This window comes from Sycon ciliatum, chromosome 4 (genome assembly GCF_964019385.1).
Source record: "Sycon ciliatum chromosome 4, ocSycCili1.1, whole genome shotgun sequence".
NCBI classification, from domain to species: Eukaryota; Metazoa; Porifera; class Calcarea; order Leucosolenida; family Sycettidae; genus Sycon; species Sycon ciliatum.
The window spans coordinates 35,714,927-35,733,701 of NC_088646.1; the positions used below are offsets into that span (position 1 = coordinate 35,714,927).

The 18,775-nt window shown below is 47.1% G+C and overlaps 1 protein-coding gene across 1 annotated transcript in view; it reads left to right on the forward strand.

Moving 5' to 3' along the window:
- Positions 1-18,775, forward strand: part of LOC135815918 (uncharacterized) — a 29,157-nt gene that overhangs the window by 6,646 nt on the left and 3,736 nt on the right. The window contains exons 6-27 of the mRNA XM_065329272.1: positions 2-96; positions 910-994; positions 1,708-1,757; positions 1,994-2,122; positions 2,392-3,294; positions 4,742-5,356; positions 5,696-5,865; positions 9,240-9,343; positions 9,803-9,901; positions 10,297-10,455; positions 11,117-11,203; positions 11,411-11,586; positions 12,220-12,292; positions 12,694-12,798; positions 13,167-13,216; positions 13,659-13,702; positions 13,991-14,065; positions 14,527-14,582; positions 15,947-16,038; positions 16,494-16,527; positions 17,846-17,919; positions 18,355-18,459. Of these exons, the coding sequence (XP_065185344.1) occupies positions 2-96; positions 910-994; positions 1,708-1,757; positions 1,994-2,122; positions 2,392-3,294; positions 4,742-5,356; positions 5,696-5,865; positions 9,240-9,343; positions 9,803-9,901; positions 10,297-10,455; positions 11,117-11,203; positions 11,411-11,586; positions 12,220-12,292; positions 12,694-12,798; positions 13,167-13,216; positions 13,659-13,702; positions 13,991-14,065; positions 14,527-14,582; positions 15,947-16,038; positions 16,494-16,527; positions 17,846-17,919; positions 18,355-18,459 (3,380 nt within the window). The remainder of the gene's footprint in view (position 1; positions 97-909; positions 995-1,707; positions 1,758-1,993; positions 2,123-2,391; positions 3,295-4,741; positions 5,357-5,695; positions 5,866-9,239; positions 9,344-9,802; positions 9,902-10,296; positions 10,456-11,116; positions 11,204-11,410; positions 11,587-12,219; positions 12,293-12,693; positions 12,799-13,166; positions 13,217-13,658; positions 13,703-13,990; positions 14,066-14,526; positions 14,583-15,946; positions 16,039-16,493; positions 16,528-17,845; positions 17,920-18,354; positions 18,460-18,775) is intronic.

Consider the following 18,775-nt stretch of genomic DNA (forward strand, 5'->3'; position numbering starts at 1 on the left):
GGTGTCAGTGTGGAGCATTGCCTCGTTCGCTATTTTTGCTACAAGGTCAATAAGTTCTACACAAACACCGTGATTGGACATGACCTAGCTAAGCAGGTGGGTAGAACTGTTGCCCCAGAGCATACTACATGCAGTAATGCAACTGCTGTCCTAGGCTTGGTTTTTTTTTTCCATCAGCACTCCACTGAAGGCCGGTGTTTGGCACCCACGGGGCTAGCATCCAGTAACCAAAGGTGGGGCCATGCGCATCATATGGATGTTAAACAAGAGGAAAACAAGACCGAAAGAACTCCACCACCCACCCCAGAAGCATTGCAAATCGAGTTCCTTAAGCAGGATAGCTGCCGAGCGAAGGAGAGCATTCTTTTGCAATTCTGCCACAGAGCAGTAGCTGGCGATACCGATGGTGTCAAGGTATCCTGGCAACTGTTTGGAAACAGTGCCTAAAGTTCCAGAATGTTTGAAGACAAATGATGACAATTTCTGCTGAGATTGACTAAATAATAATCTAAACAGGTTGCATATTTCCCGCATAAACAAATCATACGGGAGCCATGCATCTGTGATTGCTTGTTGGTGGCAAGATTGAGACATGATGGATTGATGCATTCAAATGAACTGAACAAAATTGCCAAGTCCAGAATTGGTTACAAAGAACAAACAGACTGTAGAGCATTTAGAAGCATGACTATCACTATTAGATACATCAAACGACAAGAGAGTTAAATACGGACCGTGTGTGTGTCGTGAAACCATGCATGCGGGCTGTGTGTGTGTGTGTGTGCGCGTGGGAATGTGTGGATGTGGGAGTGTGTGTGTGTGTGCGTGCGTGTGCGTGGGAATGTGTGTGCGTGTGTGTGCGCATGTGTGCACGCATACATACGTGTGCGGTTTTTTGTTCCCTTTCAGATGCTGACAATTTGCGGCAATGTAACAAATACGGTGTTGATTGACCCGGTCACCACTCATGCCATTCTGGAAGGATATCCTGGATGTATGTACATGTGTTCAGTGTCTGCTCTAGGATTGTAGGACAGCCGGGTACATGTGTACCTGGCGCAACCATTTCAACCGGGTCGCAGCCGGGTACACATGTACCTGGCGCTGTCTCACCAGCCAAGTCACATGCTTTAACTGGTTGGTTGGTTTATTTTAATTCGGACAATAAACGGTAACTAGGCCCAATGATATAAAGGCGAATGGATAAGCCGCATTTAGAAAAGAGAGGACAGGAATTAGAAAATTACGAAAGAAGAAGAAGTACTGGAGTCTGACACATACAAGCCATGTAGTCAGTCCTTTCAAAGTTCGAAAGTGTAAAGTACCAACCGGGTCACAGGTGACCCGGTACTATATTTTCAACCGGGTTCAAGCGCCGCCCAACCGGGTGGATTACCCGGCTCACCCGGCGCTGGAGCAGACACTAGTGTTCTATTTGGCAAATTTTTGATCTTTGTCGTCATCTTCATGTACAGCTTTCTGATTAGACCTCTTGCGTGTCTGTTGTATTGAAGGTTGAGCAAAGGCTGTATTTGAGCAACCTTGACATCATCTTGTGTGTTGATGTATGTTACTACTACTACCCTAGCTTGGTCGGGTGTGAGGAAGATACGAAACCAAAGAAACAATGGAGGCTGGAATGTGAATGTATGCATGCTGTTCCTTCATTTTCGTTCTCTTTTGTTTTCGCTGTGGCTTGTTTTCTAGGCCAGGAAAAGTACACTCGGAGGTCTCGCCGGGAGTGTATATGCTGGGAGGTATGGTTGCATTGTGCATTTTAACAAGCCTAGCTATTTTTAACCATGCTGCATGCTTTCTGTGTCAATTTTGCTTTTGCTAACAAGAGTGTTCTTCTGATCGATTAGAATTACCCGGCATCGTAGGCGATTTACCGTAGAGTTTTGAAAATAGAAGTGGCTAGCTATTTTTGTGTCGCTGTTTTACCTGCTGGTCACTGGGTGTTTCTCTCCTATTCTTGGCTGTGCACATCTAGGCATTTGGTGTTCGGAATCCGAATCCCGAAGATGCTGCTGTCAAGCGACGGCGGCCTGTCTATGCTGATGGTGGTAACCTTCGCCAGGAGCCGACACCTAACAAAGCCAAGCCGCACTCAGCCAGCCTGGTAGGTTTTATCTGTGCTCCTGTGGCCCATGTGGCCCCTGGCTGTGCTGGCAATGCACACACACACACACACACACACACACACACACACACACACACACACACACACACACACACACACACACACACACACACGTCTGGTGATTATAGTTGGTATCTTTTGAGATAGAATTGGCAGCGGTGGCGACTGCGACGCTCCTGTGCGTTCTGTTGTTCTGGTTTGGGTCACATTTCCTTCACAGATGTCTTGTTGTACCTTTCTTTTTGTAGAGCTTGAAACACGTCTCCATTGTCAAACGGAAGCCTGAGGCGACTGCTTCCCTCTCGGTCTCTGTCTCTGCGGCAAAGCGCAAGAGAAGAGACTTACCGACAGCCAACATCGCCACATCTCTTGTCATCTCGGACAATACTGAGGCTGATGGTCGACTGTCCATGTTTTCACTTACGTCCAAGACAGCAACAGACACAGCAACAGACACAGCAACAGCAACTAGTGGGGAACCATCTGAAACGTCCGAAGATGTGCCTTCCCCCAAATCTGATCGTATGGCGTCAATGGAGGCTGTGGACATAGAGGGTGACTGCTCATTTGCGGAGGCTGAGCCTTCCAATGGAGATAGTCGTACCTCGTCCAAAGTAGCATTGTCCCCAGCGCCCAACAGCCAGAACTGTTCTCTGATGGGCTCCATTGTGTCTTCGTCTTCGTCATGCCATACTCATGAGTTAGCAACAGGAATGTCAGGCCAGCCTGACAGTGGTGATGGGGTCGTGTTTTCTTGCCACCAGGGGCAGCAATCATCTGCCCCTTGCAGTAGCGCAGCAGCAACAGCAGCAGCAACGCCATCTGTGAACTCAGTGTCTGCCCAAGACTTCTCGCATATCGGTGGTGGCCTATTTTCACAGGACTTTGTGCGTGGACTTTTAGGGCAGCTCCGAACGGAGATGACATCTCAATTCAGTTCTCACTTGCAGGCGCAGCTGTGTCGTGTCCGTGGCAATGTGTCTGACATTCGAACACTGGTGAATGCTCAACCTGACCTTGCCGATCCCATCGCAACAGCCTCGCCACTCAGCGAAGATGACTCAGTAGCTTCTGCTGCTGCCGCCACTTATCATGTTTCTACAAACGGTGTTGCATCTAACCTGTCATCAGAAATGGAAGCTTCGGAACAGGTGAGTTTGAAATGCCAACGTGCAGGACAGCACATTGTAGGCATTAATGGGGTCTGTACCACTGGGGTTTGCATCACTGGGGTCTGTACCACTGGGGTTTGCATCACTGGGGTCTGTACTACTGGGGTCTGTATCGCTGGGTCTGCATCACTGAGGCCTGCATCACTGGGGTCTGCATCACTGAGGCCTGCATCACTGGGGTCTGTATCACTGGGTTTGCATTACTGGGGTCTGCATCACTGGGGTCTGTATCACTGGGGTCTGTATCACTGGGGTCTGCATCACTGGGGCCTGTATCACTGGGGTCTGCATCACTGGGGTCTGCATCACTGGGGTCTACATCACTGGGTCTGTAGCACTGGGGTCTGCATCACTGGGGTCTGTATCACTGGGGTCTGTATCACTGGGGTCTGTATCACTGGCGTCTGCATCACTGGGGTCTGTATCACTGGCGTCTGCATCACTGGGGGTCTGTATCACTTTGGTCTGCATCACTGGGGTCTGTACCACTGGGGTCTGCAGTCTGCACCACTGGGGTCTGCATCACTGGGGTCTGCATCACTGGGGTCTGCATCACTGGGGTCTGTATCACTGGGTTTGCATTACTGGGGTCTGCATCACTGGGGTCTGCATCACTGGGGTCTGCATCACTGGGGTCTGTATCACTGGGGTCTGCATCACTGGGGTCTTGCTGTTAGTGCACAAAGCCGCGGACACACTACTACTACTAGTTCTGTTGTGTTTGTGTCTGAAGCAGCGGAGTAAGGTTTGTGCTGACGTACACGTACAGTCGACTCCTGATATAACGCACACCATTGTGCAGGAGAATCGACCTTATGCCATTTGTACAGATCCACGAAATCCCGTAGACCCGGTAGGGTGTTCATGGTGTGCTATGCATGCGCATTTGACCTTTTTTAGCGTCATAATTCAATGACCAGCAATCGCTTTTCCAGCTTCTTCACTTTGGTTAGAACTAATGACTAGCTAGATCTTTGTCAGAAAAAGGTTTTCGTATGAAATGCCTTCAGGCCCCATTTCTTAGTGGAAATAGCAGAAAACACAATAGGGTCCTGCACATTCAACACCCTACCGGGTCTACGGGATTCTACGTGATTTCGTGGATCTGTACGAATGGCATAAGGTCCATTAGTTCTTTATAGCCAAAGTTCATTATAACAGTTTATTAACAGAAATGCACTTACACTATACAAGCAGCAAGTCATGACTATCATATGGCTCATGACAGTATGACTGCACTTGGCTTATATGCAGCCCTACAAGATTTAGTTCTGTTCGTTATAAAGGGTCAATTTTGTATAGGTTCAATCAGGGACATGGACAATGGTTCGTTATATCACGAAATTCGCTATATGCGAGTTTGTTATATATGGAGTCGATGGTATGTCTCTTTGTTTATGTCTTCTTCTTTTGCGTCATCTGATAGGGCGTGCTTGCAGAGTCTGAATCTAGTATGCCCAACACTTCACTTTCCGCTGGAGCAGTCCCTTCCCCATTGCTTGCGAGGCTAGTTTCACCCCTGGTGCAGGACATTGTTTCAGATGTCGTTCAGAACCAGGATTTGTTTCACCAGCTGTCCGCATTGGAAAGTGATGTGAACGCCTTGTCACGGGACTGTACGAGTCTTGCAGGATCCCTTCACAGTCGGCAGCAGCAGCAGCATCAGCATCACCATAACTCAGAGACTGATCATGTGGTCTGTCCACAAGACAACAACCTACCGCGGGTGAGCCAGTCATCTCTACTTCAACAATATCAACTGATGCAGCAGAAGAAGCAAGAACAGGAAAGACAGTGCCAGCAGCAGCAGCAGCAACAGCAGCAACAGCAACGGTTAGAGCAACAAGAAGGACGCCAGCGGGAACAACGGCAGAACATGTCGGCCTCCCATCTGCAACAGAGCTGTGAGAAGACGGATGGGGAGCTTGTTCTTAAACAAGAAGACAGCTCCTCTAGTGATTATTTAGACCTTGCCCCCAGGCCAGCATCTGGGTTTGGAAGTGGCCTCCACCGTCGAAAGCAATCAAACACCTTTTCTCAGGTATTGGCCCTGCTAGAAGCTTGCGTTTCTAATGTTAAATTAGCCTACAGTCTGTTTGTAAAATTGGCCATTCGAATTTTGGAGAATTGGTCCTTTCCACTTTCAAGTGTCCATTCCGTTTCGAAGTAAAAAAAATAAGACAACGTAAACCCAAATGTACTGTATCACTGAGTGAAACCTTGTCCATTATTCACTGCAACTTTCTGGCAGAAAACAAGGCATGTGCAGTTTGGACTATGTTGATAGCTGTGTTGTCTTCTCTGCCTTTGTGGACTGTTGCGGCATATGCTCTGACTCTGGCTGTGTCCCTTTGTTCTCCACTGCACTGCTGCCTCACAGGAGCTACCCTGCCATCTGTACCCGTCCAAGTTTAGCGGCGAGGGCGGCATTGACCGCTGCCAGTCGTGTCGCGAGCACGTGGTAGCGCAGCGCCATGCTTCGACCAGCAGCAGCAGCGGCGGCATGGTGCTGCACAATGTCAACTCCTGCGCCTTTGTCGGCTTTCGCAAGTACGAGCTGCCACTACTGCTGCGACGGCTAATGCTGCTTCTTGAATGGACAGTACTGCATGTACAGTACCACATGTACAGTACCACATGTACAGTACCACATGTACAGTACCACATGTACAGTACCACATGTACAGTACTGCATGTACTGTACATGTGGTACTGTACATGCAGTACTGCATGACAGTACTACATGTACAGTACTGCATGTACAGTACCACATGTACTGTACATGCAGTACTACATGTACAGTACCACATGTACAGTACATGCAGTACTATACATGTACAGTACTACATGTACAGTACTGCATGTACAGTACCACATGTACTGTACATGCAGTACTGCATGTACAGTCTGTACATGTACAGTACTACATGTACTGCATGTACAGTACATGTAGTACTGTACATGTACAGTACTACATGTACAGTACTACATGTACAGTGCTACATGTACAGTCTGTACTATGTTTAGACTTAGGTTTGTACTGTACTGTAGGTGTCTATTCGGTTGTAAATTTCTATATTACTAGTGATGCGTAGGTCGTGCCTCTAATATAAGGCCACAACAAAAAAATAGGCTTGTTTCGGGTCGGCAACTCCTCCAAAACAAACTCAGTCGGCCAGGAAAAGAAATGTGTGCAATTTATTTGGTTCTTACAATCAATGATCCCGAGGCTTACTTATTCAGACGAAAACGAATTTAAACAATGCAGATATACATACTTGATGTATGAGATGCACATGGTATGCACATAGTATGCGCATGCTATGGAGGTATGTCACTGTAACATCACAACAGAGACCTGCATGTCTCATAATTCTTACGGCTATCCAGCATTCACTAGTCACTGCCTGCTTGTTTACAGTATGTGCATGCCATGACATCATACCAAAAAAAGAGAAGTACACTCCTACCTCGTTTATCCGGGCGGTCCGGGACCCAGCACTGCCCGTAACTTTGAAATGTCCCTAAGGCTGTGTTTACATGAGGCGTCTCAACCCGGGTTGAGTTCGACCCGGGTCAGATTTCAACCCACCATGCGCACAAAATGAATGGCGCGTTTACATGACGCATTGCGCTTGACCCGGGTTGAAATTTCGCCCCGGGTTGAAACCAACCCGGGTCAAAAAAATCGTACAAACGTACTTTTGTGCGTATCTCGCGCCAGGTTTGAACAGCACTGCACATGCCAATTTCGCGCGAACGGATTCACGTGACCATACAGGACTCTAGAAGTGGACTTTTGGCGGCATATCAGTATTTGACCCGGGTCAACTGTCTTCATGTAAACGCTCACCTATTTTGTCTATCGTACAGACTTTCAACCCGGGCTGAACTCGACCCGGGTTGAAATTTCTCATGTAAACACAGCCTAACTCCGAATCACATACATTTTGATTGGGAAAGGCCATACATATGGCAAAGGACGTCACTATTTCCACGAAAAGTGACAACAGACTAGTGATATTTCCACACATAAAACTTGCCCAAAAGGTGCCCGGTAGACCAAAGTGCCCGTAAGTTCGGCGTTCGGGTTTCCGAGGTATGAATGTAGAGACAAAAAACGAAAAGAGAGAGAGAGAGGGGGGGGGGGGGAGGGAGAGAGGGAGAGAGAGAGAGACTGGCTCATCGTCTAAGCATGCTAGCAGGCCCTATTTCTCGGGAAAGCTATGAGCGGGGCAAGTGCAACCAGCAGGAAGAAGGTTGAGGTCTTCCTTGACGAACAAGGCAATGTAGGCCAGTTGGAAAGATCTACACGTAACTTGATGGTCTACTCCGCCGTCAGTGTACACGAATGCAATCGATGGGCACACTGCACCATTGAAGCAGGCAGATGCTCGCAGCTCTGCCATGTGGCTGAACGGATTTGATGGCTCGAACATGCTGTCTTTCACACTCACGTCTACTTGGCCATGGTAGAACGAGCCCTCTGCCATATCAGGAATGTCACATCGCAGATTGACGGACGGCGTCATGGAGTACTCCATAGGATCGTGGTCCATTGCGGTTAGGTGCTTGTTCTCCTCCACATATGTGGCCTTTGAGCGAACATTGGTTGACGGACGCCGGTCTGGCTCGCCAACAGGATTTTTTGGCCTTGTCATCCATGCTGAGGGATAGTGGATCATGCTCCTTCAAGTCGACTGCCATTGCCCGTATATACTTGAAGACAGCTGCGGCATAGTGGTCATCTTCATGACTGGCACGGAGAATGCGTGACTGCACTCTCTTCTTCACATGCAGCTTGCCGGTATAGCGTAGCGCTGCAGACGTCGTGGGGTCGACTGGTAGAAACTGGAGCCTAAGCCACTCAAGTGAAGGCATCCCTACATCAGCAGGACATTGCTCGCATACTTGCTCGTGTAAGTCACGAATTGACAGAAACTTACTCGGGTGAGCAACTCCATGTCTTCTCGAATCCTCTGCCTGGCAATCCGACAACATTTCAGCAGCTTTTTCAAAGAATCTGTCGAAGACAGCAGGACAGCCGCTATTCAAATGCCGCAAGTCTACATCAATCTTGGGCAGTTTTCCCAGAATGTAGAGCTGCATCTGTGGATCCATGGCAAGGTTTGTGCTCACAGCAGCATCACCGGTAAGCTCCTGTTACACGGAGCGTAACACGACAGGAGTGAGGCGAGAGAGTGAGCTGTACGAACTGAAGAATGACTTCCTCTTTTGCTGCCGGGTATGGTGTTTGGGCAACTTCTCTTCAAAGGAGGAGAGGATGCGTGGCATATGTGTCACTTGTCACTTCTACGGATTGAGGGCATTTCCAGAGAAAGACCACACAACCACGACTGCCGCCTGAGTCGTACCGGATGATGTCCTAGTTAAGGTCCTTCAGGAACTGATACCTCTGGTCCTTGGTCAGGGTGCAGCCAAACAACTCCTGCTCGTCAAACAGCTGTGGTACATAGTCATCACAGCCGGCCATCTTATCTTATTGTTCATGCGCTCAGTGCACGCTCAAGGTTTCCCATGTTCACAGTGCTGGACAGTGGTGTTTGTTGAGACTTGTCGCACGGGATGAGGTTGCTGCTGCCGCCACTGTTGCTGCACACCAGCTGATGCCAGGTACTTGCAATAGCCTTGCAAGGTATTATACGCGGCGCAAAGCCTACAGCCTAGGCGCATGCATGTACTACCTATTGTATACATTACGCGGGTCAAAACAAGTTTTAGAATTTGGGGAAAATGACCCGGTCGGCCGACCTGAAACAACTTCCCTAAAACAAATACAATTTTTAATTTGGCCTATTACATGTGCAAGGAACATTGGCAGGCGATGGCAACATGCAATCCCATTTTACCTGGAACTGCCCTTTTTTTCTCTTTGCTTTGCACGCTCTGCGCACCTTACTCAGACTGCAGGTTAGCAAAGGTGTGGTGCGGACGGCTGGTTTCTGCACGGTGGACGAAGCCACGGACGACAGTCTGCAAAAGTTCCGCGTCCAGCCTCGGTGCTCGGGTAAGTGACTTAGCATGTCTGCTTGCTTGCTTGTACATGCACTGCACAGCAGCAGCTGACTGCAGGTATTATCCCTGTGATTCTGGTAACAATGTTCTCTCATATGAAAGCAACATGCAGAGCTGGTCAAACTGACGACAATCAATACTTCTGCAAGTAATCCAATGCTTTGACAAGAGGCTAAAAGCGAAAGAAAGTTTTTTTTCTCCAGAATGTACTATCTATTTAAGTCTAGTTTGCACCGTATCACGGTCAGTTGTCAGTCAGCACAGTATCTCCAGTAATCTCCATTTGGGACATTTGTTTATCACATCCTCTTTTTCACTGTTTGTTGTTGCTGTTGTTGTTGTTGTTGTTGTTGTTGTTGTTGTTGTTGCTGCTGCTGCTGCTGCTGCTGCTGTTGCTGCTGTTGTTGCTGCTGCTGCTGCTGGTGTTGCTGTTGTCGTTGTCGTCGTTCAGCATTCACCCCTGAGCAGGGACGATATCTCATCCGTTTCTTGAAGCAAACTGTCCTTCGGCTTCTGGAGGAAGAAATTCACTTTGGGTCACTTGACGTTGGTTAGTTCTTGTCCATTATGTATGTGTAGTCTATCCAACAATGACTGACGGCTCTGTACAGCTGTTGTATTCGTGACAGTGTGCTCATTTTTTTCTGTCTTTTGTAAACTTGCTCTCACGTTCCCTATAATCACCGCAAACTGCTCTGTACACTGATTGTGAACAATACATGATTCAACTGAAGAGATAAAATCGCGAGAGTTTCTCATCGTAAACCAGCGTAATTCTTGAAAACTCAAAATCTTCACGCCGCGAAAATTTGTCGCTTTTAATACAGACTGCATAGTTATGTCTGTAGCTGTCTATATCTGTGTATGTGCCTGTCTGTCTATATCTGTGTATGTGCCTGTCTGTCTATATCTGTGTATGTGCCTGTCTGTCTATATTCTATTCAGCATGCCTCAAAGCCCTGGGCTATCGGGAGATCTGCGATATCTGCGCCACGACCGTGTTCAATACTCATTTTGTATGTGAGCGCTGCGGGGCCGTGGTCTGCTTGAAGTGCTATCAGTTGCATAAGAACAGCGCAGGGACGGCCAGATATCAGAAGGCCAGTGAGTTCTTTTGTTTGTCAACGTGCTCTATTTTTCTTCCTCATCTGTTGTCATCAACTGAGCAAGAAAATAGGTAGCTACATGTGTAGTTGTACCATGGCGTATTGGACCACTGCGTACTACTATACGTCTTGGATGCAGCAGCCGGGGGTTTGCTGTCTTCGACCACCTTGTAGTGGGCCTACAGTACTTGCCCCCACCACTTTAGGTGCTGCATCTGTGCTTTGATCCTGGAGATTGGTGGCGTTCCTACGGTTCCAACAGCTGTGGGAAAACTCAGCGAGACTGACGCTGACTGAACTGTAATATTTAAAGTCGAACTTGAGCTGATGTATGGAAGTTTCAAGTAGAATATGCAGTGTGACTGGTATAAGCCCATTGCGCAATGACGTAATTTGTACCATGAGCACCCCACACGGCCACCTGGGCATGGTCGTCTGGGGGTGTTGAACAGTGCATTCCTGATTCCAGCGTACTCTCACATGCATCACTCATACCTCCCATATTTGGCAATGCGCAATGGGCTTATTGCCTCTAGTATTGAGATGTCCTGTGAAGCACCATGCTTATTGCACTCTGATACTGACGTGTGTACGGATTTTGTAATCATTGCATTTACCACTGCATGTACTGTGTTATCTTGTCTGGTTGTCATGTTTAGAATATGCTCACCTCAGGCAATCAAGCGGATGGAAATGCGTACGTGGCGAACACGTTCCCTTGCTGACTCAGGTCATTCCAACGTATGGTGAGTGGAACGTCGGCTGCTCACATCGAACTTTACTCCTGTTGCGGGTTGTAGTTGAAGTGTGTGACGGGGGACGAGTCGAGAGCAGGTCTGTGTTGGCGGCATACGTTAAGCTTGTTGCTGTGTCTTTGTGTTTGCCCTGTGTGTGTGTGCGTGCGTGCGTGTGTGTGGTGTGCGCATCTCTTTTATCTTTCTTGGCTGCCACAGTACTGGAAGAGCTGCGTCAGCAGCTGGCAGAGGTGTCCCAGCAGCCCAGCATCAGCATTCCCAAAGCATCGTTGATGCCGGTGTCTCTGCTGGTGGACTGTGACTGCGTGTACATGGAGAGTTGTAGCGGAGGAGTCGATATGGACTTGTTCAGATCCGAGTGGTCTGCAGGAAAGGTATGCACATCATCCTGTCATGCTACCATACTTTCCTGCTTAGAAGTCGACATCTTATGACCTAAGCACTGAATAAAGGGGGGGGGGGGGTAGTCGACTTACAACCGGGGCTTAATGATTATATTGATATTGAACCGGTCAATTGAGACCCCAAGTAATGGGGTCTCAATTTTACCCAGGAAATTATGGTAAGTCTGTAGAAGCCTGGACTGATTTTGATACTGTGTCCGATCACTGTTCATGCCTCACTCAACCCTGACCTCTCTGGTATGTGCTAGTGTTACGCTGTACACAATGCATGCAGTGATGATTCTGACTTGCTGTAATGCACATTTCTGATCACGGTCACAGCCATGGACAACATGACTAGTGTCGGGAAGCGAGTCGGTACATTGCAGTCTGTGTGGATGTGTACACATGTGCATGCTGTGTGCTGTTGTACTTCTAATGACTATTTATTTTTTATGTACACGTTTTGTGCAAGTGTACACGTTGTGTACATGTGTGTACTCTTGGCTATATGCATTATATACACGGTGTGTGCTGTTTTGTGCATGTTGTATGCTGTTATGTGTACACGTTGTGTACTGTTATGTACTGTTATATGCATGGTGCGTGTCTTGTTGCCAACAGCCCATCATCATTGGCAACGTTCATGAAGTGCTGACGGAGAACTGGAGTCCAGCGGGTATATCAGCAGTTGTTGGTAAGCTCTTCTCGCCTGCATGGTGCTGTGAATGTAAAAACTTATGTACTGCATATTCCAGATGTTCATAGTATACTCTTTCATAGTGTACTGCTCTACTTCTTGTTTTCTCTCTTTTTTTTTTAATTTGCCTCAATTTAAAGCTATGTGAGAAGCAATGTGGACGTGTTCTGTTGCTGTGAACACGTAATGTACTGCTCTTTGCCTGGCTGTGTGAACTGTGTTAATAGAAGTTGTAAACAGTGATTGCACTTTATTGCACTGTCAGTTGTATGACATATACATACTTCTTCTGCTGCTGCTACAATCTGCATGTGTGTGCTCGTGTGTGTACGTGTGTATGTGTGTGTACATGTGTGGACGTGTGTGCGCGTGCGCTGCGCTGCACCCGGACCACGCAGGCCCTAACAATGAGAATGCTGACGTGGTGGACTGCAGTGCCAATGTGCGCTCACTATGCCGATCATCCGTGGAGAAGTTCTGGGATGGCTTTCAGAGCTTTGATGGTAAGTGCAGTGGCTTGCAGTCATAATTGCTATGGTGGGATGTATTTTGTACAGGGGCAGCGTGGGTGAAAATGTCTATGCAAGCGGCTGTCTATCCTGGTTTCAAGTAGATGTGAATCAGTTCGTCTCAGTCTGGCTGTTCATGCACTTCAGTGTGGTATGTGTGGTGGTTTCTTGTTCATTTGTGTGTGTGTGTGTGTGCTTGTGTGTGTGCTTGTGTGTGTGCTTGTGTGTGTGCTTGTGTGTGTGCTTGTGTGTGTGTCTGTGCTTGTGTGTCTGTGTGTGTCTGTGTGTGTATCTGTGTGTCTGTGAGTGTGTGTGTGTGTGTGTGTGTGTGTGTGTGTGTGTGTGTCTGTGTGTGTGTCCAGCACGAATTGGCCATAGCTCCAATGGAAGTATTCCATTACTAAAGCTCAAGGTAAGTTGGACACACATGCTGGAATTGTGTTGCTCAAGCCTGAGACATTATCACACTTTGTCCATTTTATGACCGGTTATACAAGAACGGCTTTGTTGGTAGCTAGCTAGTACCTACTGTATAGGCTGGCTCATTGTTGTCTGGTACCGATGTCTGACTACAATGTACAGTCAACTTTGCTAATAACGACTGCGGATATAACGACAATTCGCGAACAACGACAGAATTTCCATGCCCAGAGCAAATTCCCATCTAACTGCAATACATATAATGAGACTTCGGGTATAAGGACACTTTTCTGATGCCCCGTCGAGTGTCGTTTTGTGCAAAGTTGACTGTATAATGATGTTTGCAACCCCGCTGTAGCTGAGTGTGTGTGCGTGTGTGGGTGTGTACACGCGTGCGTTTACGTGTGCACATGCACGTGTGTTTGTCTATACAGGACTGGCCAACCAAGACAGACTTCAAGACTGTCATGCCGGACCAGTGAGTTTGCTATGCTGCAGTGTGTGCCTAACGCTGTGCATTGCCTTTAGCATATTCTTCTATGTCTTCTACGGATCTACACAATTTTTGAAGACTGAGCACAGCACCATAAAAGGAAACAATTGCATGGCCAAGATATGAACCGAACGCCAAAATTGTGAAGAGAAATCTGATGATGACTTGCATGAATGCTGGTTTCTCCTGGTGATGACTTGCATGAATGCCTGTTTCTTCTGGTGACGACTTGCATGAATGCTTATTTCTTCCTGTGACGCTGTGCCCTCATAGCTATACAGACCTGATGAGTCACTTACCCGTACCGGACTATACACATCATGAAGGTCTCTTCAATTTGTCAGCAAGGTAAATTATACTAATTGCAAAATTGTGTGGTGGTAGTGATTAAGGTACTCATGCTATGTTGAAGATGTGTTCTAACTTCTAAGAATGTTGTTGCTCCGATTGTAGCTCTCTTCCAGTATCGCCGCCAGAGTTGCACCAGCTCAGTTCATTGTGTTCTGTGATTGAGTGTATTTGTAACTATTGGCCTTGGCTTCCATTCTGCTGTGTGTGTGTACACGTGGAATTGCTTGTCTTCCTCCTTGCTCTCCCATCTGATCATATCCTGGCTTGTTGTTTTGTAGGTATCCCTTTGTGATCTGGACAACACTGTCCTTTGTGCTGTTGTATTTGTGGTTTCCTCCCAGTTTTTTTTAAATCTCCTTTTCAGTCAACGATTTCAGAAGTTTTGCTCACTGTCTGTTTGTTGGTTTATCTTCCTAAGTTTTCTTCTTCCTCTCTGTCTCCATCGCCCTCCATCTCAGATTACCTAACGGATATGTTCGCCCAGACCTGGGACCGAAAATGTACATTGCATATGGTAGGTTATATTCTTCTGTCCTGGCTTGCGTGGCGTTCACTTGTGTGTTAGGGTTGGTTCACATATCGCCGGTGCGCGCCGGGAGTCACCGGCGGTGGGCCTCTTGCAACCTATCCCGGCGCATTGCGATTTTGTGAACCAGTGCAATTGTAACAAAATCCTATGGTAGATAGTCGCAAGGGACCGCCGGCAAAGTTGGGCAGTGTCCAACTCTTGCAATCTGCCCCGGCACCGATCCCGTAGAATGTTGACCAAAAGTGGTTTGTGAACCGTTCGCGCCGGTGATCGCCAGTGCCGGGAGCCAGACTTTGTCAAAAATTTCAAACCAATACTTGTCCTAAATTATCCTAAATTGAAGCTAGAGAGCTAAATGTTCATTAGGCTGAAGCTAGTTGAAAAGGGAAAAAGTGACTTCAAAAGTCTGGAGTAAATTAGACTGTGACCACTAGGAGTCAAACCAGGTAAATAGGAAGGTTTCGCGCAACGTTTTTTCAACTTTACCATCAACGCCCAAAAACTCACGTTCGCGTTCGTCAGGTTTCCTGCTGCGTGCAGCAACAGACGTGCAAATTATCCAGTTCAGGGGGGAAAATTGAAAAATCTGTCCGAATCAGTTGTAACTTCCGTATCGCTGTCAATTCGGAACATTTTGATGATTTCGTGAATGTTTACATTCACGAACGCCAGCCAGCCTGACCTACTAGTATGCATTCAGAAGGAAACAGTCACTACACTCACACTCACACTACACTCACACTACACTCACACTACACTCACATTCACACTACACTCACACTTACACTACACTCACACTACACTCACACTCACACTACACTCACACTACACTCACACTACACTCACACTCACACTATTTCCGTAATTCGCACAGTTTAGTCCTATGTTTAGTCCATGTTTTTCTTTCTTCACTTTTTTCACCTAAATGTTTCACCTTCTCTGCATTTATTAACATGTTCCCTTTTTGTATTCTCTATTGTGATATATTTTCCAACTGATGATCGTCACAAGAAAACGTTCTTGGAAACCTTTAGACCTACCTACCTTGCCTTGTGTGTTTTAAGTATGGGTGTGCAGATTATTTTATTCATAGCATTATTTACATTGTTATCTCCACGTAGACTATTTTGATGTCACACAATAAAATATCCTGCGAAAGTCGTAGAAAACTCACGATGGGTTCGAATTCGACTTTCAACGCCATTTCCGACGCCGATTTTCACGTCACGTCAAAAAACGTCGTGCGAACCCCCTCTATTGAACACTGTCAGTGACGTTGAAGATATTAGTGTACATGATTGTATATTTCATTGTGTCACGCTGCCCCACTTTGCCACTTTGACCTTCAGGAACAGCGGTTATGGAATGTTCTACGACAAACCTTCACTTGGATGTATCTGATGCCGTCAATGTGTTGGTTCACGCAACATTACCCTCTGCGGTAAGCTTAGCTAGTGCAGTACTTGCGGGTACATTCATTATTGTGCTGGTGCTGGTGCTGGGGCTGATGCTAGGGCTGGGGCTGATGCTGGTGTTGGCGCTGGGGCTGGGGCTGGTTTTGGGGCTGATGCTGGGGCTGATGCTGGGGCTGGTGCTGGGGCTGGTGCTGGTGCTGATGCTGGGGCTGGTTTTGGGGCTGGGACTGTTGCAGGTGCCGGTACTGATACCACGGGGTTAGGAGGTATCATAAAAATCACTGACAGCAATGGCAAGGGATCGCCCACGCCAAACCTTCCTCTGCTCCTTTTGCAAACTTGCCTCCCCTCTTACCTTTCGTTTGTTTGGAGCACGTGCCGGTATCTACTGTATCTACTGCTCGAGTTGTCTGTGGATTGTTTGGTTGCTGCTCCCAACTCAAGTGTTGTATCATTGTCTTGTTTTATTTTTACTGTGCAGAATACTCCAGAAGGAGTTGACTATCTCCTTAAAGGTACTACCCTCTCCGTTGCATGCTACTACATTAGCTTGATTGTGCTACACATCCAGGACCATATTGGAAATATTTTCTTCTGTTAGGCAAGACCGAAATAAAATCGAGATTCCCGGGCAGGACCCATGTGAAATTGGTGCGGGCGGGCGAATTTTATTTTTTATTTTTTTCTCATGTATGTACATGACTATATGTGTGCATGCCATGTTGAACTTTTTTCACAGCATTTTCCGGTAATTTTTATTCATTTTTTACAGACACCAGGTGCGCGGTTTACCCGTTCAATTTTTCTGTATTTCGGCCAACGATGGCCCTGATCTGTACATCATGTCAGGGAGTCTTACAAGCTCGGGTTTGTGTGACTTCACGTCACAGATCTACTCACACGATCAGTACTGTACATATGTAAACTGTTCAAAAAAATGGCTTTGGCTCGATTTTGGGTGCGGGAGGGCCCGGGAATCTCTATTTTTTTGGTCTCGCCTTACAGCAGAAGGTTATCTGATACATGTATTCAACTACTTGTACACACCGTACAGCAGTGGAACAAGGCTACAGTACTGTCGGGTGGCGAAGAACGAACAGGCTAGGATTTCACCAAGCACAGCATACCAATGTATGCACGGTGACTCAACTGTACATGACACTAAGAACGGCCTGGCGTAGTAGGAGGCTGAACCCGCAGTTCTTCGGCACCCGACAGTGCTGTAGTCTGTTGCAACTCTGAGTCCCATCATGGCCATGCTCCTATCACTGCAATCATCAGGTGGCATAAGTTCACACTAGCCTTGTTCCACTATTTGGACTGTGTACAGGGATGAATTTACTGCCATGTTTTTGCATAGCAGTTTTTCCTATGCAAAATCTCAATTGTGGCGTAAGCTACAAAAGGCATGAATAGTAGTAGCCTGTACATGTATGTATCGCAGTTTTCTGCGTGTCACTGTCATTTTTGAGTAGCAGTAGATCGATTTTGCGTAGCAAACTGCGATGCGATACCGGATAAATTCATGCCTGGTGTACTACACTCTGCTTCCACTGCACTGGGCACTCTCAGCACACTGGGTGCATCCTCCGCTGATAGACAACTACACATACACATACACGTACACGCAGTACTAGCAGCACAGCATGGGCTGCTGTGTGCAGGATGTAATCGGCCTCTTGTACGGGCAACAGAACATAATATTTTTTGCGAGAAAGAGACAGTGATAAAGGACCATCAATAAAAAGGTATAATAGAATTAGAACATTAAAAAAAAAAGGATGCTTGCATGAACATGTGCATGTACCTACCTGCGTTCTCTTGCATGCGCAGATCGGCGGAACATCGATCAGGTTGTGGGACGACAATACCCCGAGATCAAGAAGCGCTGCCAATCCCGTGTACCGGTATGCTTGCTCATAAAGCCCTAACTTACTAGTAGTGAGCGTCCTGTGTGTTGCTCATAAAGCACTAACTTACTAGTAGTGAGCGTACTGTGTGTTGCTCATAAAGCACTAACTTACCAGTAGTGAGCGTACTGTGTGTTTCATTGACAGGAAGTGTAGATGCTGTAGCTTCTTGATGCAATGTAAACAGTGTGAACGTAGCGCCAATACTGAGCTACATGTATGCAGTGAGTGCAGCTGTGCTTTATTCATGAGCCTGCATTGCTGTGCTTTATTCATGAGACTGCAGTTCACCACTGTACGAAACGACTACTGCCTTGAGAACATGGCCGACATTCAAAATTGAAAATATACACAGTGTCTGCGTTTGCGTACAGTCCATACTGCGTGAGGAAATCACACACCAAATTAGTGCACACTTTTCTTTGCCTGCAGGGTGCCCTCTGGCATATCTACAGTGCTGCCGATGCGGAGACCATCCGAGACTTCCTGCGGCAGTCACATAACTCTGCGTGCGCACTGGACCCCATTCACGATCAGGTCAGTTAGATTAGTGTGGCTGCCTCTTGTATCCATCACAACCATGTTTTGGGTTCTGTTGCTTCTGTGTCAGTTTGATTGCTGCCTTTGCTGGTTGTGTGGTCTTTGCCAGGTAAGGCTACTGTGACACACCAAGTTATGACGGGGAAGTCAAGAATTACTTCAGTACAAATTAAAATCGTCGCCGCAACATTTTAGCTTAAAGTTTTGTAGAGCCTGTCGACATGCTTCTAATCATGCTTCTAACCGAACTCCGAACATCCAACTGCAAACATTTTTCATCTCTGGATGGAACATTTGACTGGACAAACTGCCT